Here is a 21,531-nt window from a genome sequence, read left to right as displayed (position 1 = left end):
TGTCTTCCCGCTTGACAGAGATTTGCGAGCCATCCTCCACACACACACACACACACACACACACACACACACACACACACACACACAGAGGAAGTGCTTAAATTAAAGCGTATTTGAATATTTCTACTCCTCATACTGTATTGTATGTGTCACATAATAATTTTCTTCATAGCCAGAGTAGAATTCCCATTTATTCCCACCTAGGGCAACAAAGATTAACATCATCAAGTAAGTGTAACAAAAAGTGAAATGTCTGACTCTGCTCCTGACTGATGTAAAAGGAAAGTTCACCTCCCTCAGGCATTAAATGTCCTCGCTCTGATATTTTATCCTGTTGGATATTAAAGTGAATTTTTCTCATCACGACCACATTAATTCTTGATTTAAAAGTATAATTGTATTAAAGAAAAACATTTTATCTACATTAAGCTTGACAAATTTTTATGTGATTCTTCTTTGTGCCAAGAAATTCTTTAAAGATATTCAAACACACTGGATTCATGAGAATGCGACAAACTGATCTACCATCAACACTCGCATAAAGGCTCCTATTTTCTGTTTAGAGCTTAAAAAACATGACTGATAAAGACCCTTCATCTTAAAGTATTACAAAACTGGTTAGCAACCATCTGTTTAACATGACAAAATGTTAATTTTTAAACCAGACAACCAAGACTTTACAATCATCCTAACCCAGCATTTTATGTGTTGATGGAGTCTGATCAAACAGAGTTGAAGCTGATGAGGATCAGAGGGATAAATGCATGTTTACCAGGTACATGGGGATGGAGTGGGAAGCTACAAACTTGGCTCCATATATCAACCCATCTGTCCATCGAACTTGAACAGCGTCACCTTTGGCAGGTGGGCCGAGGTGGACGCAGTCCCGGTTCTACAAACACATTTAAACAAATATTGACCTCAGGCCATCTGAAAAGGGAGGGCATTTAGAAATGGAAAATTTGAGATCAGCTTTAGCTATCTGAGAGGTTTATTAACCTCAATATCCTCAGGGAAGAGGTTGTCGCTGAATGAGCCGTCGTCAAACACCACTTCATAAAACGTAGCCGTGGTTAGCTCCAGCAATTCGCTCTGGTAGTAACGGCCATTCTTGTATTTACAGATCACCTTTTGGCCCACAACCAGTTCCTGCATGGCAGCTTTGCTGCGCTGTGGAAGACAAACATACTGAGTGTTAATCAAATGTTATTACTTTATCTTGGGACTGTGGGAAAAAGTTTACTTTAAAGGGTAAGACGGTGGCTGTAGTGCAATAAAGATAACTCAGAGAAATGGATTAGCAGGTTACAGCAATGTTTAAACACTATCCCTGCCCCATTGTTCAAAAAAAAGATATGAACACTACACATGAGAACCAACACAAACTGGTAGTCACAACAATACCAAGGAGACTGTCAGAGCAGGTTTATTGTGTTATTCTTCTCCAGTTAGTGAATCAAAGCTTCAACGTGCAAAAGCAGAAATCCCTGTGGTAGCTTCCAGCTGTTATGGTGCTGCACGGCTGACTAAGCTTGTGCTGGAAGCTACAACGGGAGGCAAGACAGTCCTCACTTTATAAAAGCATCTTGTTGCAAAGACACTTCATCAACTGATAACATAAACCAAAAAAAAGAAAAAAAGAGGAATTTTAAATGCTACACAACTCATGCCACAGTTCCCAACAGTAGTGTAAACAACATCAACTATTTTAATGGGTATATGGACACAATGAGCTGGAGACTGAACCGCTTAAGCAGCGGTGCAGCGTGGGGCAAAGAGTTACATTAAAGAAGTCATTTAATCATTTCTATTGAGCACTCTGGCTGAATTTTCTTTGTGTACAGGCTGTGATCAGCTGACCTGTGCGCCTACTCTGATATTTACCGCTCTTTTGTGGATCTAGCAAACTGAATTCCACAAGATACAGGCAGAGGGCTATATGGCTGATTTCCAACCCTCTAAACATTATGAAGCTAGTACAAAAGGTAGAATTTAATGTGTGAAGCTAAACGAAATCATAACCTTGAATTTATATTGACGTCTGCTACCCTTAATGAAACCAAACATGACCACAGCTTCACCTGCACCAGTCCAACACAGCAAATCACTGTAAACTGTAAACACCACTGCAAATTAGCAGCTTAGCTTCCAACTGCCTAGTACATATTTTTCTTCAATTCAGCAACAAATCTGATGTGTGATTTAGGATGTGATGAGTAAGTGTCTCTAACAGTACGATGTTTAGACATGTTGCTAGACTGCAACTTTACACCTGAACTTAGAATGTATCACAGGGATGAGACGAAAAAAAGATGTGTTGAAGGTGTAAGGAGACCATGGGATGGCATTATGTTCTTATTATGACCCAGTATCTCTATACATTCAGCTGGAAGCGCATGAAAAAAGTAATTAATTTAACAGTATTCATTAACCTGCACATCAAACTTAATTGCTCTTTAAATCAAAGTCCCAGAAAGCTATTCAGGGTCATTTTAAAGCTTGCTGATAATGTGGAACTAACACTTCTTTACAGTGAGGAACTGAAAACGTTTCTCTGAAACAATTTTAAGACAAAATTCACAGAAAAAGCAGTGTAAGCTCATGCTGAGAAAAAGGCAAATTTGTTTGTCGTTTCCTTTCACTGGTAATCTGTTTTACACCTTAAACACATCTTCACAGGACAGTGTCTTCAGAAATTATTACTGGCCGGACTGGGACTCCCCACGATTACCTCAGGTATGGCTGGTGCTCTATGCCTGTGGCAAGTGATGAAGACAATAAATGGCCAGTCATCTGGGTGCATGAGGACACCAGCTGCCTGAGCACATGTGGGGTGAAATGCCGTGGAGCAACGCCCATGGGAGCACTGAACACAGCAGCCTTTCACTTCCCTCTTTATCCGTTTCCTGCAGTACACACATTTCTACGGGAGAAACAAAGACAAAAGAGTGAAATAAGGGGGTGAAATTAAGTGTTCCATATTGTAAGTGGGAGGCTAGGAAAAGGAAAAACATGAGAAGCAAAGAAGGAGAAAAGAAATCGTCTAAGCCAAGCAGGGAGGATGAGAGGAAGGAAGTCAGAAATGAATTATAAAAGGCACACAAACTGAGATGCAGACATGCTGGAGGAAATTACACAGCTTCCTGTTGACAATTTAGTGACATCATATATCTTATTTAAACACACGTAAAAGTAGATCCTTTGACAAAGGTTCCTTTGTGTTACAGACGCGTAACAATGCCAACCGTCTTAACTGAATTCCTGCATTGTTTCCATCACAATGCTTAGATCTCAAACAAACTACAAGATAAGGATAGTGCAATCCTTTTACATTATTTTGAAATTTACTTCGGTGAGCTGACAGGAAGCTAAAAAAGTGTGTGCGCGTGTGTGTGTGTGTGTGTGTGTGGTGTGTGTGTGTGTCGTGCGGTGTGTGTGTGCTATTACACAGTTTAAGCGGTACTTTTGTCTTTATTTTTGACACATAACAAAACAAGAAGGAAAACTTTGTGTACAGTACAACAGGCACCCACAGAATTAAACAGAAGTGATGTGTGAACTCATGACATCCCAAGTGCCCTTGTGTCGTAGAGTGGAAAACACACACACACCACACACACACAACACACACACACACACACACACACACCCACACACCTTACCGCGTCATTTGCATTCCATGGCAGATGCATTCCACATTCACAGGAACGATATCCCCAAATCTACAAAACGCGTGGCCTTGTGTGGGTCACCGCACTCATGTGTAACCCTACAGTACACAGCTGTACTGACTTACCAGTCTGAAACGTGGCAGTGGGATGGCAGAGAGGTCAACGGGGCTCCGCTCAGTGATGTTGACAAAGCGAGCTTCCAGCACAGTTATGGCACACAACACATGAACCCACCTGTGTGAAAGGCAACATGAATTGGATTTCACAGAAAGAGTATGCTGTTACACCCACACCGAATGTTAGGCCATGTCCACACTAATACATTTTCATTTGAAAAAGCATCTTTTTCTCTCTGTTTTGGCCTTCCGTCCACACTGAGACGGCGTTTTTAGCCGAGGAAAACTGAGCTTTTTGAAAACGCTCTCCAAAGCAGATACATTTGAAACCGCCGTTTTCGTGTTGCAGTGTGGACAGCGAAATCGGAGCCTTTTCGAAAACGATGACGCATGTTAGTCATATGATGCCATCATGTGACCAATTAAACAAAGATAGCAGAGGGCATTATACAGCAGTTGTTTTGTTTGCGCTCAATTTTAACAGCCCTATTAAAGATTAACATCAGTTTGTACATGCTCCAGATAGCGTTTCTACAAATTCTTTAATTCTCACTTGCTTTTGCAACTTTGTACTTTTGTGTTACATGCTTCAAGAACTCCTCATTGTTAATCCATTTAAAAAACTCTGTGCTTTTCCTTGACCTTTTGCCGTGATGTTTCAAAGAGCCGGAAAGTAAATAAACAGCAGACAGAAATTATGCAGGTCGAATTGTCTCACGATTCACACATGCACAGCAAAATGTTTTCAGGCGTTTCAGTGGATGAACAACTGTTCTGAAACGATTGAAAACGATAGTGTGGACGCGGAGCGTTTTTAGACGAAAACACCGTTTTCAACTTTATCCGGATTAGTGTAGACAAAGCCTTAGGGATACATGTTATTGTCTACACATATTCAATACTAAATAAATGAATGAAACTGTAAAAAAAATTAAATCATGTATTTTCAAAAATCTAAAGATAAACTAGTTTCTCCAGTTGGGCTGAACTCAAGATGACTTTTGAATGATATCCCTTTGACAGTGTGAGGAAAATCTGCTATTTGAACTTCAGCACACTGAGAACGCTCTACTCTCAAACAGGGTGTGACTAACATCATCTGGGCTAAAGGATTTTGCCTTCAGGCGCTCTCAACATAAATTCAGTACAGCTCCTGGACTCGGGTGCGTGTGAGAATGCATGTAGTCAAGATAGTCAATCTTTTCTATTTGGGTAACCACAGATGTTTGTTTGTTTGCACAACACACATATGAATTTGAAAAATTAGATTAGTTTAAAGGTCTAATGGATGAGATGATTTCAGAGGTAAGAGGTTAAAGGAAGCAAAAATTACAGCAGTCAAAGAGAATGACAACAATTTTATGACATAATGTCACGACTGAGCGTGATTGACTGAATCCAAGAAGCAGGGAAATGTTTTCCTGACTGAAGTTCTTACAACTTCAAACAAGTGAACAAAGGTGGAGGCAGAGCCCCAGTTTCAACCTCTTGCTGCATTACTGTGTGTAAATGACAAAGTTGTGTTTAGAATATCATCACTTGTTTATTTCAGTACTTCTTACTTGTCATTGTTGGCTCTCTGTAAAGCTCCTCCTCTCAGGGAACACAGGCAGCAGTCCTGCAAAAAGAAACATGCATCATATATTTTTAGCTGTGGTATATGATTCATTTCTCTTATTACACCAAACTGAATGTTTTGATTAGGACAGTATGTTGTTCTTAGTCTACACTGGAGGAAAACCACAATTATGTAAAAGATTTGCATGAAAAAAAAAAATCAATCATATGAAACTTAATCTTGTCTGATCATTTGTTTGTCCTACAAACCCAACAGACATGTGCTAGAACACGAAAAACCACTTCTGCATGTTTCAAGTAAAAAAAAACACTGAGTGTCGCCAATAAACAAAAAGCTGCACAACATTCATGAAAGAATCACATGCAGGAAAAAAAAAATTCTGTTTATTTTGCTTCTAAAAATTTGGACAAAAAGACTTGAATGTATCAAGTCTCTTAAAGCCATTTAAAGCTATGCCAGGCAGTAATATTCACATTTTATTATCTTGTTAATATTTACTTTTCTGTGAATAAATATAAAAATTATTGCAAGCTATTTTTAATAGCTTTCTATACACTTTCTATACACCTTTTTTAGAAACCTTTATACAAGATATAAACCAGAAAAGCACTGACACAAGATCTGTGAATCATGGGGAAGTAACAGCTTAATGTGGACACCCTGAATCCTGATTAAAGCCCTAAAATTAGCTAAAAACAGAACAAGGAAATCTGTAGCAATAACATTTTAAGTAAACCTACCAAAAAAAACCAAAAAAAACTTTTTAGTCTACTTAAACCATGACATCAAGTTAGATAAGACCGAAAACTTCCACAAGTAAAAAACACATAAACACAAAACTACATAACATCGTCTCAGGCTTAATGAAGTGTACAGTGGAGCACTGCCCACTAGTGGTCAGAGGGATTTAGACCATCTTCAGGAGACATTCCCAGAATAGTTCCCTATTGTTTTGAGCTGATGGGAATGCTGAGAGCAAAGGAAATTTTCAGATAATCTTTTAAAACAAAAGGTGGAAAAAAATACATGTCCACCAAGAGGAAGGGGCCACTAACGCTATCTCTGCAGAGAGGAAGCGACGTCATACAGAGCCAAGTTTTAATGATGCGGCTCTCAGTTCTGTTTACTCCCCAAAAAACAACAAGCCAATTCTGTAGTGCTGACGTGAACAGTTATGCCTTATTCTGTATCATGAAATATGTTGTTGTCGTTATTATTATTATTATTATTATTATTATTATTATTATTATTATTATCAGTAGTAGTACAATGTTTTGACAGAGAGAAAGAGCTGGCATGTGCACATATGCAGACACTTTTTTTTTTTTTTTTTTAAAACAAAGGTATCTTCACACTCACGAAAATTGCCAAGAGATTTTTTGCAGCCGGAGCTGCAAATCATTTCAACTTCAGTCAAATAAATTCACAATTGAAGTTTATCTGTTATACAAGTTCTGCAACTCTAGTTATTGGGAAACAGTACCAATGATTCATTCCTCTGAGGAAGGTAGCCATGAACACAGCATGTCTTTACTGGTAATCCTTTTATGTTACCTTCCGATTTTTTGTTTCAGGTACTTTCAGGTAGCGAGCTGTTCACATCTTTCTGTGTGGGTATAACCACCTCATGTTTATATATTTTAAGTAAGGAGTACATGTATTGGTTTCAATGCAACCACAGAAACTGATATTTCAATGCCAATGGCCCCACAGTGAGTGTGTTACCATCCTATATGGTGAATGTGGCTCAGCACAAATTTATTCTTGGCCTGTAATACAGTAGCTTTGTTTACATCTTACCTCATCTAATTTTACTTTACATTTAACACTTAATTAAAGACATACACACATGTTTTTTGTGCGTTTTAACAGACATTCCTCCGTTTCTTTTAGCAGACAACAGAACTGCTATGAAAGAGTGACACAAATGGGGCCCATTAAGATTCCAGTGGTAAGCTGCTTCCATTTATGAGCCTTTCCAAGCAGCAGGCTACACTGCTAAACACTTTATTTTACTGTAACATAATCAACATACACAAGCTAACACTAATGGATGTGATGCCATTTAGACTAAATACATGTACTAAATTATTCATTTAGATACAAGTTTACAACTAAGCAGGGCTAAAGACTTATTTTAACTTGTGAAGAAAAAAAAAAACGAAGGACATGCCTTCATGAACTAACCTCAGTGATGGCGTCAGCCTCACAGCGGGCACACAGCCATTCATCTAGCTCTGCATCATCCCTGGAAATGCCATAGCAACCTAAAACAGAACCAGAAATAAACAAACTCAGACATTTCAAAGCTTAAAAGGGCAGAGATGCTAAAATCAACTTTTTGCTTATTCTTATTTTGTTTTTCTAAGTATAATATTTTTAAACCATCAACTGTTAGCAGTGCAGAAGGTATTTAAAAAAACCAAACTGAGGGCTACTGTTTGCAGCAAATTTTCCACTTTCATTACTCCCCATTTATGTTCTCTGTGAAGCAAATAACTCTAGCACGTCATTCAGCAAAACCATTCACTTGAGACTTTGTGCAGCAGCTGCTAGAGGAACTGGCTGAAACGTTTTAAGCGTCAAAGGGGTGTTTATGTATTCATCTTTGATGTGCCTGAATTATGGTTTATTAAAGTAGCTTAAGAAAAAAAGCAGCTGAGTGCTAGTTTCCTAAAGAAAAACAAACAGGTCTGGATGTACTAAATATAATTACGATTTAATTTAATAATCCCTCAGCCTTCTTCTAACTATTTTAATAGATGCATCAGAGAAAATAGGCTTACTTGTATGTACACGTACGCAGCACTGAGTGCAGCTCACCAGGCGGCTGGTACCATCCTCAGCTACATTAGGGTTAGACAGCTGCCCCTCCCCGCTGTCAGTAATCTTACTGGACTGGGTGTTAAAACACATTTCAGGGATCAGTGGTTTAGACCACTGTTGGCCCCCTGGACGGTTCACCAGTGTCACACTAGAACTCCCAGTATTGGATTCAGACTTAAAAGAGAAAAAGTTTAGAGGTTTGTTAGCATCATTGTTCTCCTCAGATTCTGGTTAATCCAGTACTATGGTAACTGTAGGAAACATGCAGCATATTTATTGCAATCTTTATTTAAAGAGGTATATTAATATATCTAACACATTATATTATTTGCAAATGCATAGTTGCTCTTTCTACAACAGAAGCAAGGATATAATATAGATGAATACAAGACAAACCGATTTACTAATGTTTGCGACACACAGTTCACTGCTAACTGTGACAATACCCAACAGCAAGAAAACGTCTTTTTTCCTCCTTGACATTTAAATGAACTGAGTGTGTCTGTGTTTAGAAAACAAGAACTTTTGTGAACCACTTGTAAAACTAACCACACCTACATAGATTACCAATGGTTTTGTTAATTTAGGCCCTTAGTTCCTACCTGATGGTGAGTGTAGAAGAGCAGGCAGATAGAGCAGTAGGGAGCCTGTTGGCCCATGCGTTTGTTATATTCCCTCTCTGCAGCAGGGCTAAATGGCAGACACTGCCATAACTGGGTTAGTGGCTTTGCCCACTCCTCTTTCTCCTCTTGGATGACCTGCACATCTACATATAAATCTATGGATAACAGGTGTGGCATAAATGAAGGAAGGAGATGGTGAATCCATTATGTTTTAGGAAGACAAGGTGAAGTGATAAAACAAAAACATTAACCACCTTAGTCTTAGAAATTTACAAAACTTGGGTTCATTTATTAGCAGATATAGCAAGAAAAAGATATGGAAAAAAATTTAAGCCTAAAACAAGACATAAAATCATTGTGGTAAACACAGTACTTGGTAATCTGGCGAACTACACACCACACAATTACACAGAGGATCTAAAATACTACGTACCATCATCACTGTGTGCCTCCCTGAACAGAGGATGATGACGAGGCAGCTTACACAGCTGTGCTTCCTGCTGGTTCTTGACAGGCTTGCAGTACGACTGCTCGTCTGACACCTGCTGTAGAAAGAAGTGCATAGCAAGACATAACTAAAGGACACATAATGCATGTTGTAATAAACACATACAAAATTAATTTGCAGTGAGGTCTCCCTATAATCAGGCATAATGGAAGCTCTGTACTGATATGCACACTTTTCCAGATAAAAATCTGATCCAACCGTGCCTTTAAGCTTCTGGTCTCAGGTATTAAATACTTACATGATGAATCTGAGGAATCACCTTCAGCTCATCGTGCACTGGTTTCATGACAGGAATGGTGTCTTTCAGGATGACAATGCCATTATCCACGAGGGGGGATTGGATATTCTGTAGTTTAAACAGCATGAATTACATTGAACATCTCAGCTTTTAGAATAATGGCTATTAAAATTCAACACGCCAACGAGAGAGATTATAAAAAGACTATGATGTTAATAGAGATTAGTGTGCAAACATCATACACAGAAAGATGCACCAGTACAGAGCAACCAGACAGTCCTGTGGCTGTTTTAGTTTGGACACTCACATGCGTATTACCAAAGCAAGCGCTTTTAGTGAAACCTAAGATTGTTCATCGCACGGTGAGACAATTCCCTTTTTGGATGTTAGTTTGTTAGCCTACAAATATACGCCCGTTCCCCATCACTTCCTAAATTTGTTAATCAATCTGCATGAATGTCTTAGAGTTAAAGATGTGTGCCCTTCCGCTAGCTAACTTTTGTTCATGTAATAAAAATTATTTTTTACCAAAACTGCTATTAAATAAATCTAAACAATATCGTAACATTGCATTGCATGCATCATCTGGTGATCAAGCTAGACCCAATTTCCACTACAATCAGGAGTACCAACATCTGGAGAGCTTTTCTGAGTTATTTTACAACACTCAGATCCTGACAAATTATATTTAACTCATCTCAAAACAAACTGCAACAGCATGCCTGTGTTACGTGTATGCTATTGACATAACTTGCACATTTACATTGCTGCTTTTTTTATTAAATACATTTTGCTCAACAATTTTTCATGCAGTGACACTCTGGGGTAGTTAAAATGTCCTGTTAGCCACATCTGTAAATAAGTGTTCATCAAGCTAATAGTGCCTGTAATTAATTACTTGCAAATAAGAAAAACAATAAATATTAGTGCTGTCAAAATTAACGCGTTAACGCAAATTAATCCGCGATTAAAGTTTTTTTTAACGCAATTAACGCATCTGGAGTGCAGAATGACTCAAAATCCCTGAAATGTTTCTGTCAACGCAATTCGGGCAGTTTGATGAAGCATACGTTAGTCGGGGATGCTGGTAGGACTTTGGGTAGTGCGTCACCCAGCTTGCGACAAACCACTCACGGAGCATCGGGGACTCAGTAAGTCTACCTCGGAAATATTAACTGACATAATTGCCAAGTGGATTGCAACAAAATGCATATTCATATGTATTAATATCGTTAAGAACACGCGCTTTACATAGCTTTAGTTCCTCGTTTCAAGGACTTGAAGTGCCTCACCAAGAGTGACAGAGTGGATAAATGTTTCAAATCAAATCAAAATGTATTTCAATAGCACATAATAATACAACAAATTTGACTAAAGTGCTTCACAGTTAGTCAGAGCAATAGCATAAGAAAGAATAAAAAGAAACAGTTAAAAGAAACAATATGAACAATATGGGTAAAACAAACAAAAAACAAAAACATAACTAGCTTGAATCAAAAGCCAGATTAAAATAATAAGTTTTAAGACGCAATTTAAAAGACTGGATGACTCGGAGGAACGAATAAAAGGAGGGAGGCTATTCCAGAATCTGGGAGCTACGACAGCAAAGGCCCGATCACCTGTGGACTTCTGACGAGGCCTCGGTTGCATTAGGAGCTTTTGATTGGAAGATCTAAGTGTCTTATTAGGGATATACAAATGGAGGAGTTTGCATAGATAGCTGGGAGCCAAATTGTTTAAAATTGTAAAGGTAAGCAAGAGAATTTTGAAATTGATACGATATTCAACAAGGAGCCAATGTAGGTTGGCTAAAACCGGTGTGATGTGGGCATAATTTCTAGTACCAGTTAAGAGACGCACAGCTGCGTTTTGAACTAACTGGAGCCGGTGAATAGAGGAAGATGGGAGGTCCGAGTACAGGGAATTACAGAAGTCTAATTTGGAAGTGATAAGAGCGTGAATGAGCTTTTCAAGGTCCTTCAAAGGGAGTTATGGCTTTGCTTTAGATATCTGATGCAGCTGGTAGAAACTGTTTTTTTACCACAGAGGAGATCTGTTTCTCAAGTTTAAAAAAAGCTGTGCAGGAAAACACCAAGGTTTATAACAGTGAGCGAGAGATGGCTGGCAAGGGGCCCTAAGGCATCAGTTAGTTGTTCCAGTGGGGTGCGATTATCAAAAAATATAACTTCTGTCTTATCCTCGTTCAATGTTTACAAAGGTTTTTGTGAACATAAATGTTCAAGATGTTCAATAAACATTTTAAGTGCGTATATTTTCCCTTTTTTCCTCGAGTCTGTTTGCTCATGCAAAATGAAATGCGATTAATATAGAATGAAAATGGATGATATTTAATCATGATTAATCCACAGTAACCCTGTGATGAATCTGATTAAACATTGTAATTGTTTGACAGAACTAATATATATTATATGTTAGTGTACACTTACCAATTAGTATATAGGTTTTTTTAAAAAGTTGTATTTCACAGGAGAGAACCTGTGCTAAAAGATTGAAGAAAACTATTCAAACTCTCTTTGAATACATTATTTGTATTTATTCGCCATTTACTTCATTATATTGCATAAATGTCAGTTACAAGCTTAAATATGAAGTTGCAAAAAATGTAATTGCAACCAGGCTAGCGATCAACTAACTGTGATTAATTATAGAAAAATGTGAGATTAATTAGTTAATTTTTTTAAATCTATTGACAGCACTAATAAATATGTTTTTATTATTAGTTTGTTTGGCGTTTATGAACAGCCGTTTTTGCCATATGACTATATACAGTGCTACAGTGAAGATACATGTCTGTGTTCTTATATGAGTGAACAAGCAGAGAAGGCCTGAAGAGGAAGAAAAATAAATTAATTGAAATAAATCAGCCATAGCGCAGATTTTTGCCTGTCAGTGTAATATAATCTGAGGGAAGATCTGCACTAATCCATGAATCATCATTTCTCATGCTGGGGTTAGTCTACTCAGAGGGAAACTTATGTTTTGAGTTGTCACATCTGCTTTCTAAGAACAGGCGTCAGTACTAGAGCGCAAAGATGTGATTAAAAGCTGCTTTGGCCAGCCTGCTGGTACCTAGACAAAGATAACAATGCATGCACTGTGGCCCGTGTTCAAACATGCATACAACACAACACTGACCAAATGAACAAATATAACAACTGACATCTTTCTCCCATTACATCTTTAATGTAATTGTCTATTATAAAAACATAATTTTTGTAATTTTGATAATAAAGAAATATAAAAACAAAGTCAAACCTTTCTCTTGTTACTCTTGGGAGCCTCAGTTTCCACTTTGTTCACATCTTGTGGCTGTGTGTGAACCAGCGGGGAAGCAGGCTTGCTTATGGGCTCAACTTGAGGCTTCTTGACTTCAGCCAGAGCTTCGACAGGCACAGACGTTTTGGGTTCATGTTCTTCTTTCTCCGTCACCACAATGTTTTGTGCTTCTTGTTCATTCTGTGCTACTTTGGTCATAGTGATTTCAAATTGAGGCCGTGCCTTCATTTGCTCACAGTGCGGCACCTGAGATGAAGATGGAACCGGCGTTAAGGTTTTGTGCTGGAGATGGCGGGCCTGGTGCTCTCTGGCATAGCTGTGCACATGTAGCTGTGTGGTGGGTTGCCGCTGCGTCTCTTGACTGTAGCTCTGCACCTGAAGAATATCTTTAGGACTCAGAGTCCTGTGGAATAGCAGACTGGCAACACCCATTTTGCGGGCAGGCTGAGTTCCAACTTCTGTCCACATAGAGGCTGCTGAGACTGAGAGATGCCCGTTTCTGGACCTGGACTGAGATGAGATTGCAGGTGCACGAGTCTTGGTATAATGAGGAGGGCAGCCACTGTCACCCTTACTTTGAGACAGGCCCCTGTGAAATGGATCCATTAGCGTGAGCTTGGTTGGAGTGACAACCAACTTTGGTGGGCCTGTAAATTAAATGAAACAGAAAATAAGTTTTGCTACACTGTTTAACTCCACCATCAAGCAGTAATTGTTATTGGACTCTTGGTTGCCATACAGGAATCAGTGAGACGGTATTAATACCTTTATTTCTTTTGCCATCTTGTGCCACAGCCCGTGGAGGTATAAGACTGAGTCTAGGACGCTTTCCATACTGCTCTTCATCGTCTTCATCTTCAACCTGAGGCACAACTTCTTCGGGCACTTCCAGACACACCCGGTGTCTTTTGGTCTCTATTCTTTGTTTAGTGCTGAGATTCAACAAAACAGATGTGGGATTTGTGAATACTATATCAGATTTGCCCAGTTTCATCAATGGTTTTCTACCATTTAATTTGAAGTAATGTGAAGACGTATTCTAAACATATGTTGTAAAAAAACAAGATACCTATTAATACATCAGTGAGATTAATCCATGAACACCATATGTGACAGTAAAACACATGTGAAGAACATGCAGAATGAATACTTTTGATACCTTAAGGTAAATTTGCTAATAAAGCACACTTGTGAAGTACTTAATTTCTACTGTTACAAAAGGGGAAAGGAACTAAATATCTTAATATTCTGCTAAAGCTGGTTTTATGGTCCCACAATAGGTGGCACCCCCGCTGTCAGCTCAACTCCAGCGACTGCCCATCTTCCTACAGTGTGCACTGTTGCCAAACAGAGGCAGTGTACAAAGTATGTATTAGAACCAGTCTATGAACCACTCTTGCTTGTACTCTTATAGCCAGCTGTGGACAAGAGTAAAGTTATGACATACAATGAGATAAAGTGAAACCACGTGTAAAAATACTGGCAGCAGCCACTGGTACCCCTAAGCCCCCCCATAGCTACAGCCATGGTATCAATTTCAAAATTCTATGTCGCATTGTTCTCAAGCTATCACATGACGAGTTTGAACCCAAAGGTCAGAGGTCACATGGTATCAATTTCAAAATTCTATGTCGCATTGTTCTCAAGCTATCACATGACGAGTTTGAACCCAAAGGTCAGAGGTCACATGGTATCAATTTCAAAATTCTATGTCGCATTGTTCTCAAGCTATCACATGACGAGTTTGAACCCAAAGGTCAGAGGTCACTGAGACCAAAACTCGTCCAAGATTGTTAGTAGATACACCTATAATGTCAATTTGATGCTCGTTGTCTTCATAGAGGAAAAGTTCATTTTCACGAGGAGATTCATTTGTACAGTAAATGGCCCACCTCTTCCACTGTCCGTCCTCCCCACAGCTCTTGATGGAGCTAGTCTCACTGCTGCTGGTGATGTCATTAAATGACTCATCCAAGAACTCCTTAGCTTCTGGGGTGGGTCGTGAATGGTCAATGGGCACCAGGTCTCGGCCTTCCAGCCACTGTTCGTAGCGATCTGGCTGGTATTTTTTCACAAAGACATCCATGGAAATCTTCACCATGTCTCTACGGCATGAGCACTAAAAGGGAAAAATGCATACACAGACTCTCTTTTAAGTAATAATAAAACGTATTTCTTTCCACTAAGATAAGAATCAAATTGGTTCTCCGACACTGAATGACTCTCCTCACCAAAACTGCCTGCTTGCCATATTCAATCCATCTCTCTGTAGCAAAGTTGGTGGACTCTGCACAGTTGAAGCCGTGGTTGAAACCAGCATGATAGGAATAGGGGAAAGTGATCATGAACTCCCCAGCCTCCTGAGTAATCTAATGAACAGATAATAAAACAATAAGCAAGTGCAGTTCTTGCATTTAGCCTGTGCCGTGGCTAAAAATACAATAAATTGTTACAAAAAAGTTACCCTTTCGAATGGAATGCTGTATTTCTTTAGTACAAAAGGAGAGATCAGTGTCATCTTGTGCCTTAGAAAGGCATCACAATTCTGAGCGCTATTGGGAAAGAAGCCTAGAAGGAAAGAGATCAAATCTCTTGTGAAATATGAAATATTACAGTACAAGAATCCATGACTGTGATGTATTCATTGTATAGCTTTAAAACACATATCTACAGAAAATATCCTACTGGGCACCTACCTTGAGCCAGACGCTCAAATCTTTTCCCATGCTCTGGAGGAATACAATACCTGCAGACAGTCAAATGCTGAAAATTACTTTGTGCATGTATCCATCTGCCCTAGATCTTTTCAGCCTGGTTTCTATGCACAAGTTAAGTTGAATGCTTTCTTTCGTTTTAACACTGTGTACACACATAACAGTTAACTGCTTTTTCTGCCTCTTCTTTAACACCTTGAGAGACGAAACTGTCTAATGTAAATGAAAACCATCAAAGGCCTCAGCAGCCATGCATGAAACAGCACTCATGCCCAACCCGCAACCCCCAAGTTTCAAGCAGACATGAGAAACCACTATTTAACAGAACAACAACAACAAAAACAACACTTTGTGCAAGTTACCATTAGATAAAACAAATTAAAGTTGTAAATCAATTAACTAACTAGCATGCATCTTTACCATGATTTAGGTTCTCCAAAGTGCAAATAATTGATACTGTAGAGGTCCATGTCCTCTGTGTGCCATGGAAAGGTGGTCTTCCACATGCCAAAATACAAGTAGGGTGTATTAACACCCTCAATAGTGATGCCGTTGTCACGCTCCACAGTATCCAAAATGGTGTCCAGATGGCAAATATTCCACTCCCTGACATCCTACCAGTAAACAGAAAAGGAAACAAGATTTTTTTCTAAATGAGACTCAGAAACAGAATCAGTCAGTACAGTATGATCAGTGATGTCATCAGCTTGTGTGCCGGGTGAAATAATGCTAACTCACTGGATCATACAATGTTCCATTAACATCTGCCCCATATAAAGGAGCATTAAAGGTCACGTTCTTCCAGTACTTCCTTTCCAGCTCCTCAAAGTTATCATAATGTGGACTACAGTACCTGTAAAAGAAGAAAAAGAAAAAAAAAAAAACAGTTTATTAACATTGACCCCGTACACAGATTTAAAGCATGAAAATATTGAATATGTTAGTATTAGTACTCAAGACACATCAGAAAATAAAAATCTTCAACCTCTTTAATTTTGCGCTTCTCACCTGTTGCTGTTGGCAACCCTGCGAAACTCTCTCACCGTCATGGATCTCCTCTGTATGTTGTACTGCGTGAAGAGACCTGACACACCTGTCACAACCTGCTGAATGGGTGCAGGTATCACCAAGTCATCTATGTCGTCATAAGAATGTCTGGGCTTCCATTCTTTTGGTGGGACAATCTTGGAAGAAGACATTAGACAGTGAAGCTTTGAAAATGGCTAGATAAAAATATCAAATAATGGCCCAAGTGTTAGCATATGTTGTGTTAGCACTTACTTTAGCCAGGCCTGCTTTATGTGCTCCCTTCGACTCCATATATGCAACATAGCGCCTGAAATCCTTGAATTCCTCAGCAGTGGGATAAAAAGTCATAATCCCTTTGGAAGCGTCCGAAGCCATTTCCAAAACTTAATGGCAGCGCCTGCAAATGTAAATGGTCAAAGTATTTTGTGTCATGCAAAACAAATTTGCATGCAAAAGGAAACACATTTAAGTGGAACTTACATGTCGCTCTTCACACATAAAGAGTAAACATATAATTTTATTTTTTTCAATGTAAAGTAAGGTACTGTGCAAACGTCTTGAGCCACAGCTTTTATATAATATTTTTTTGCTAGGAAAATGAGAAAGATCTGCAAACATACATGGAAATACAGTAGAAGGCAAAAAGAGTCTGACAGTCAATATTTGACCACCTTTATCCATCAACACAGCCTGAACTCTCTCAGCCAAGTCTTCTTATAATTTCTTTATATTTATATAATGTCTTCATTGTTATTCTCTTGTGACTCAGCCTTGGGCTGGTTCTTAGCGCTTTTCTACTCTGAGCACTCAGTGCTTTACACAACTTGCCTCATTCACCCAGTCACACAAGCACTTCTATGTTTTTTTGATGATGATTTGAGCTAAAACTTTCAAAAAACAATTTCTACTCGATAAAACCTGTTGACACTGATTTTCAGACCAGTTCTTGGCTAGTCTGGCATACCTCAGCCTTTCCTCCCCATTCCTCTTCCTTAAGAATGGCTTCTTCACAGCCATTGTTCATTGAGACCATTTCTGATAAGGCTTCAGTGAACAATAGATGGATCTACTTAAGGGCTATGACTTTTGAGATAGTGTTCATCTGTGTCGATTGTTTGTTTTTTTTCTTTTGGGTCAGCCACTTCTTCAGTCCTCCAGTGTTCATACACACTATAGACCACACTAAGATATACGTAGATATAACATAGATATAAGTAAGCTTGTTGGTGTGAAAATACTGTAATATACATGTCAATCTGTGCTACATTTAGGCTTTTTTATGGATTCACCAAAACAAATAGAGCTCGAAAATTTGACGTCAAAACCGCAAAGGATTGTAGGTACGAGTGGCAAGTGGTACTAGTGCACACAGGCTTTCACAAGAAAACAGTCACACAGTGATAAAAAGAAGCACAAAGAATGGCAAGAAGCTGTTGCATTATTAACTGCAATGCCCGGTCCCATGACAGCCACGGGAAGCCGACGGGTAAAAAGATCGGTTTTTATTGGATTCCGCCGTGGAAGAAAAATTGTTCAAGCCATGTTTCCGAAGTAACAAAGAGCCGACAGATGGCCTGGATTGCAGTGATTCGAAGACCAAATATAACGTTCCAGAACACTCCAGCTTACATGTTAGTCTGCTCCAAGCATTTCCACAAAGGTGAGTCTTTTGTTGTAGTTATTACATAATTTAATCATAACATAATTGTTGATGTAGGTTACAAATAAGTCTTATATTGATTTGAATTGAATTCGCTGCGCTGTGCTGTGCTGCTTTGTTTGCTGTTGCTTTGCGGGCTAATGTTTGCTGTCTTGTGTTTTGTAGGAAAACCAGCCTACAAAATGCTGAAATGCAATCCAAACTGGGCACCTTCTATCAACATGGGTCATACAGAGTTTAAAGCTGCTACCACAGCGAGATTTGATCGGTTAAAAGGGAGCGCAAAATCAAAACAGCCACGAAAAGTCCCGCATATATGTGCCCAAGCGTTGTATTGAAGCAATCAAGTGGTTCAAGGTTCAAGGTTCAAAGTTACCTTGAACCTTGTATTGAAGCAATCAAGTGATGAATAACTGTTTTACAGTATGTTGATTTGTTTCTCACTGAAGTAGCTAATAAAGCACAATGGAATACAGTTTTGCCTCCTTCCTGTAGGATTCTATAATAGAATGAAACAATGATGCCAGTTATAAACAAAGACAATAAATTGAATGAATTATGAAACACTTGTTTTTATTTCTATTGGAAACCCTTTCACTCCTTTGATTTTTTTCCTTGTACTTTTTTGGTTTTTTTGCCCTTTTCGTCAAGTCTGTCTTTGTACGGACCTGCCGTGTTCTCCTTCGTTTTGTACATAACTGTTTTTGGGGCAAATAAAATGCAAGTAGGGATTAAAACCGCAGAATTAATGATTACTGGTGCTGGAAATGCTAGCGCTTAATGCAGTGTTTTGATTTTGCTGCCACACGTATCTACAACGCAATGCGCGAAAGTCACGTGGTCTGTCGAGCTCTATTGGAACAAATTACTTACTTAACAAATCAAACCCTCTGAAAATGTGCAGGTAAAAGAACTGAACTGAAAATAAGTGAAAAAGCAGCCAATGTCTAAAGAAAAACTATGAAAGACCTTCAGAAAACCGTCAGAAATTATTGCTTGAGACCAATTTAAAAAATGATAAGTCTGGCTCCTTGGAAGCGAAATATATAGACACAAGTAGTGGCTCAAGACTTATGCACAGTATTTGATTTATATTTATGATTTTATTGATATTATTCATAGTGCAACTCAACTAAATCTTTACGCTGCAGTAAGCCACCGTCAAAATATAGTGTTATAAATACTAGTAGTTTCAGTTGTTGTGCCAAAAAGTGATTGCCTGCCAAAAAGTGATTTCCAATGTTTCTGTGTATTTTTTATGTGTAATATCTTTATGTACGTTCGTAAACAGACTTCGGTGAACAGGGTTTACAAAGGGGTTACATATAGAATTTAAAAAATTATCTGTTTTTCAAGTATCTTTACAATTCTGTGTTATTGTACTTACATTATAACTAATCCGGTCCTTTATCCCCACTTAAAATATTTTTACAGAACTATTGTAATATTTGCTGGCATTTCTGCTGTGCTGTTGGCCAGCTTACTCTTACAAAAGACATTTTTAATGTTAATGACATTTTTTAACTGCATAAATAAAGGTTATATAAAAGTCACTGCCAAAAACTGATTGCGGCTTCTACCTTGTTACACGAATGTTGTTTGTGGCTCAAGATGACTTTATGTCATCCATAAGGGATGCATTTGACATATGTTTACCATATTATATCCCAACAAGTTACTTATAGCAGTTTAAATATGAGCAATCACTTTTTGCCACAACACCGTCAAGACCGTCACAGCGCCTCAGTACTCAATACGTCCTGTAGTGGGCGCACACCACGTAAACGTTTACCATTGAATTAAAACGCTCCCTTGGTCTTGCACAGAAAACATAACCTTATTTAATGCGAATGTGTCCTTAAATGTCCTTGTTGTCTGTTCGCACTTGCACACTTGTAAGTTTCAGCATTGCATTAACGTGGAACAAGCTAGCCTGTTAAGTACTGTGACCGCCCCCGAAAAACCTGCGGCCATTTATCCGTCTCTTTAATTCGGACTCGCAGATGAAGTCCACGAAACAAATATTTGCTCATTTACAAACTTGCTAAACAAACGGGAAACGATTCATGTAACGGCACTTAATGTTAGCATTAGCCACTATGATAGCATAGCACTGGTGTCCGATTTAGCTCTGGTGACGTCCGCAACACTGCAAACTAGGACATAGTACTGAAAGTGAACTGTGTGACTAAACCTTAATTCCAAAGTGACAGGCAGCAGATTCGAGAAGGCTTGTGTTAACTAACCTAACCTTAGTTCACGTTAACACCGACATGGGTTGAGACTATGCTCCGTATTACAATTTCAACCAACGCTAGTATACACTATCCAGCGAATTCGTATAGTGTCCTCTTTGCAAACTTGCACAGCGGTAGCTTGAGTTCTTACATCACAGGTATATAAAATTATTCCAAAAAGCATCGTTTGAAATGACTATTCGGGTTGAATTACACAGACAACAATAAAAGTGAAACTATCATTTGTCAAGTCAATGATGTTTTGTCAGGAAATAGACTGCACCCTGAAAGGGCTAGCATCGCCCTCTACATATTAGCATCGTAAGTTCAGAAGTTCACATTCTACGACGAAGACAGCTCGACATGCACGTACCTACCACCGCTGCTTAATTCTCTCAGAAGTAGTCCCTCGCGTTGTTGATATCGTCGTAATCAATACAAGCGGCCACCTGGAACATAACAGACAAAACACAGCTTGCTAACTAAGCCCCCTGTGAGTAGACCAGTATCCTCCATTACCAGCTCTACGCATGTACACGCTCCTCGGATTTTGTTTACCACAACACGCATGGGAGACGCTTAGCCAATCATAAAGCCACTCCGAGTCACGTCATAAGACCGCAAAAACCGTCTTTCTGTAACCATAAGATTTGATTTGACAGTATCGGTCAAGGGAATAGTTCACTTTTTACCTATAAACGATGGATATCATTGTATTCAATTTTTTTTAACACATGTTGCTAAGATGTTCATATTACAGTTTTTATTCTTTAAAGTTTCAGCTCAAGATAATATAGAAAAAGGTATTCATTCAGTTGGTTATAGAAAGTTTTGTTAAAGGGTTCCAGCTCTTCAAATGCAGGTAGACAGATTTCTGCAGTATCCACAAACATGCTAAACATACAATAAATGCTAATAAAAGCACTAATACATAAATACTACTAATAAATACGCATTTATTACGACAGAAAACTATACAGTAACCTGGTGAACAGTGTACAAGAGTGCATTACAGTACAGAACAGTGGAGAAA

The 21,531-nt window shown here is 38.7% G+C and overlaps 1 protein-coding gene across 3 annotated transcripts in view; it reads right to left on the bottom strand.

Annotated features, from left to right (window-relative positions):
• The window catches only part of LOC102302286 (lysine-specific demethylase 4A), a 24,040-nt gene extending 2,985 nt beyond the window's left edge, over positions 1-21,055 (bottom strand). The window contains exons 1-21 of one of the 3 annotated variants that reach the window (XM_014339109.2): positions 20,876-21,055; positions 16,854-16,998; positions 16,581-16,756; positions 16,311-16,425; positions 15,993-16,186; positions 15,555-15,604; positions 15,323-15,426; positions 15,090-15,227; positions 14,751-14,977; positions 13,624-13,790; positions 12,838-13,505; positions 9,562-9,669; positions 9,249-9,360; positions 8,795-8,970; positions 8,153-8,366; positions 7,554-7,633; positions 5,350-5,405; positions 3,797-3,905; positions 2,732-2,923; positions 1,000-1,170; positions 773-892 (exon numbers count right to left, since the gene is read on the bottom strand). In XM_014339109.2, coding sequence (XP_014194595.1) covers positions 773-892; positions 1,000-1,170; positions 2,732-2,923; positions 3,797-3,905; positions 5,350-5,405; positions 7,554-7,633; positions 8,153-8,366; positions 8,795-8,970; positions 9,249-9,360; positions 9,562-9,669; positions 12,838-13,505; positions 13,624-13,790; positions 14,751-14,977; positions 15,090-15,227; positions 15,323-15,426; positions 15,555-15,604; positions 15,993-16,186; positions 16,311-16,425; positions 16,581-16,756; positions 16,854-16,976 — 3,300 coding nt within the window. In that variant the 5' untranslated portion in view covers positions 16,977-16,998; positions 20,876-21,055. Of the gene's footprint in view, positions 1-772; positions 893-999; positions 1,171-2,731; positions 2,924-3,796; positions 3,906-5,349; positions 5,406-7,553; positions 7,634-8,152; positions 8,367-8,794; positions 8,971-9,248; positions 9,361-9,561; positions 9,670-12,837; positions 13,506-13,623; positions 13,791-14,750; positions 14,978-15,089; positions 15,228-15,322; positions 15,427-15,554; positions 15,605-15,992; positions 16,187-16,310; positions 16,426-16,580; positions 16,757-16,853; positions 16,999-20,871 lie in introns of all 3 variants that reach the window. The other 2 variants (XM_014339108.2, XM_014339111.2) reach the window with 2 other exon arrangements.
• Positions 21,056-21,531: the final 476 nt, after the last annotated feature.

Source organism: Haplochromis burtoni, unplaced genomic scaffold (assembly GCF_018398535.1).
Source record: "Haplochromis burtoni strain Fernald_Lab_line unplaced genomic scaffold, NCSU_Asbu1 Contig_266, whole genome shotgun sequence".
Taxonomy (NCBI): Eukaryota; Metazoa; Chordata; class Actinopteri; order Cichliformes; family Cichlidae; genus Haplochromis; species Haplochromis burtoni.
Note: the sequence above shows the minus strand (reverse complement) of the source record. Positions and strands in the feature narration are given on the sequence as shown.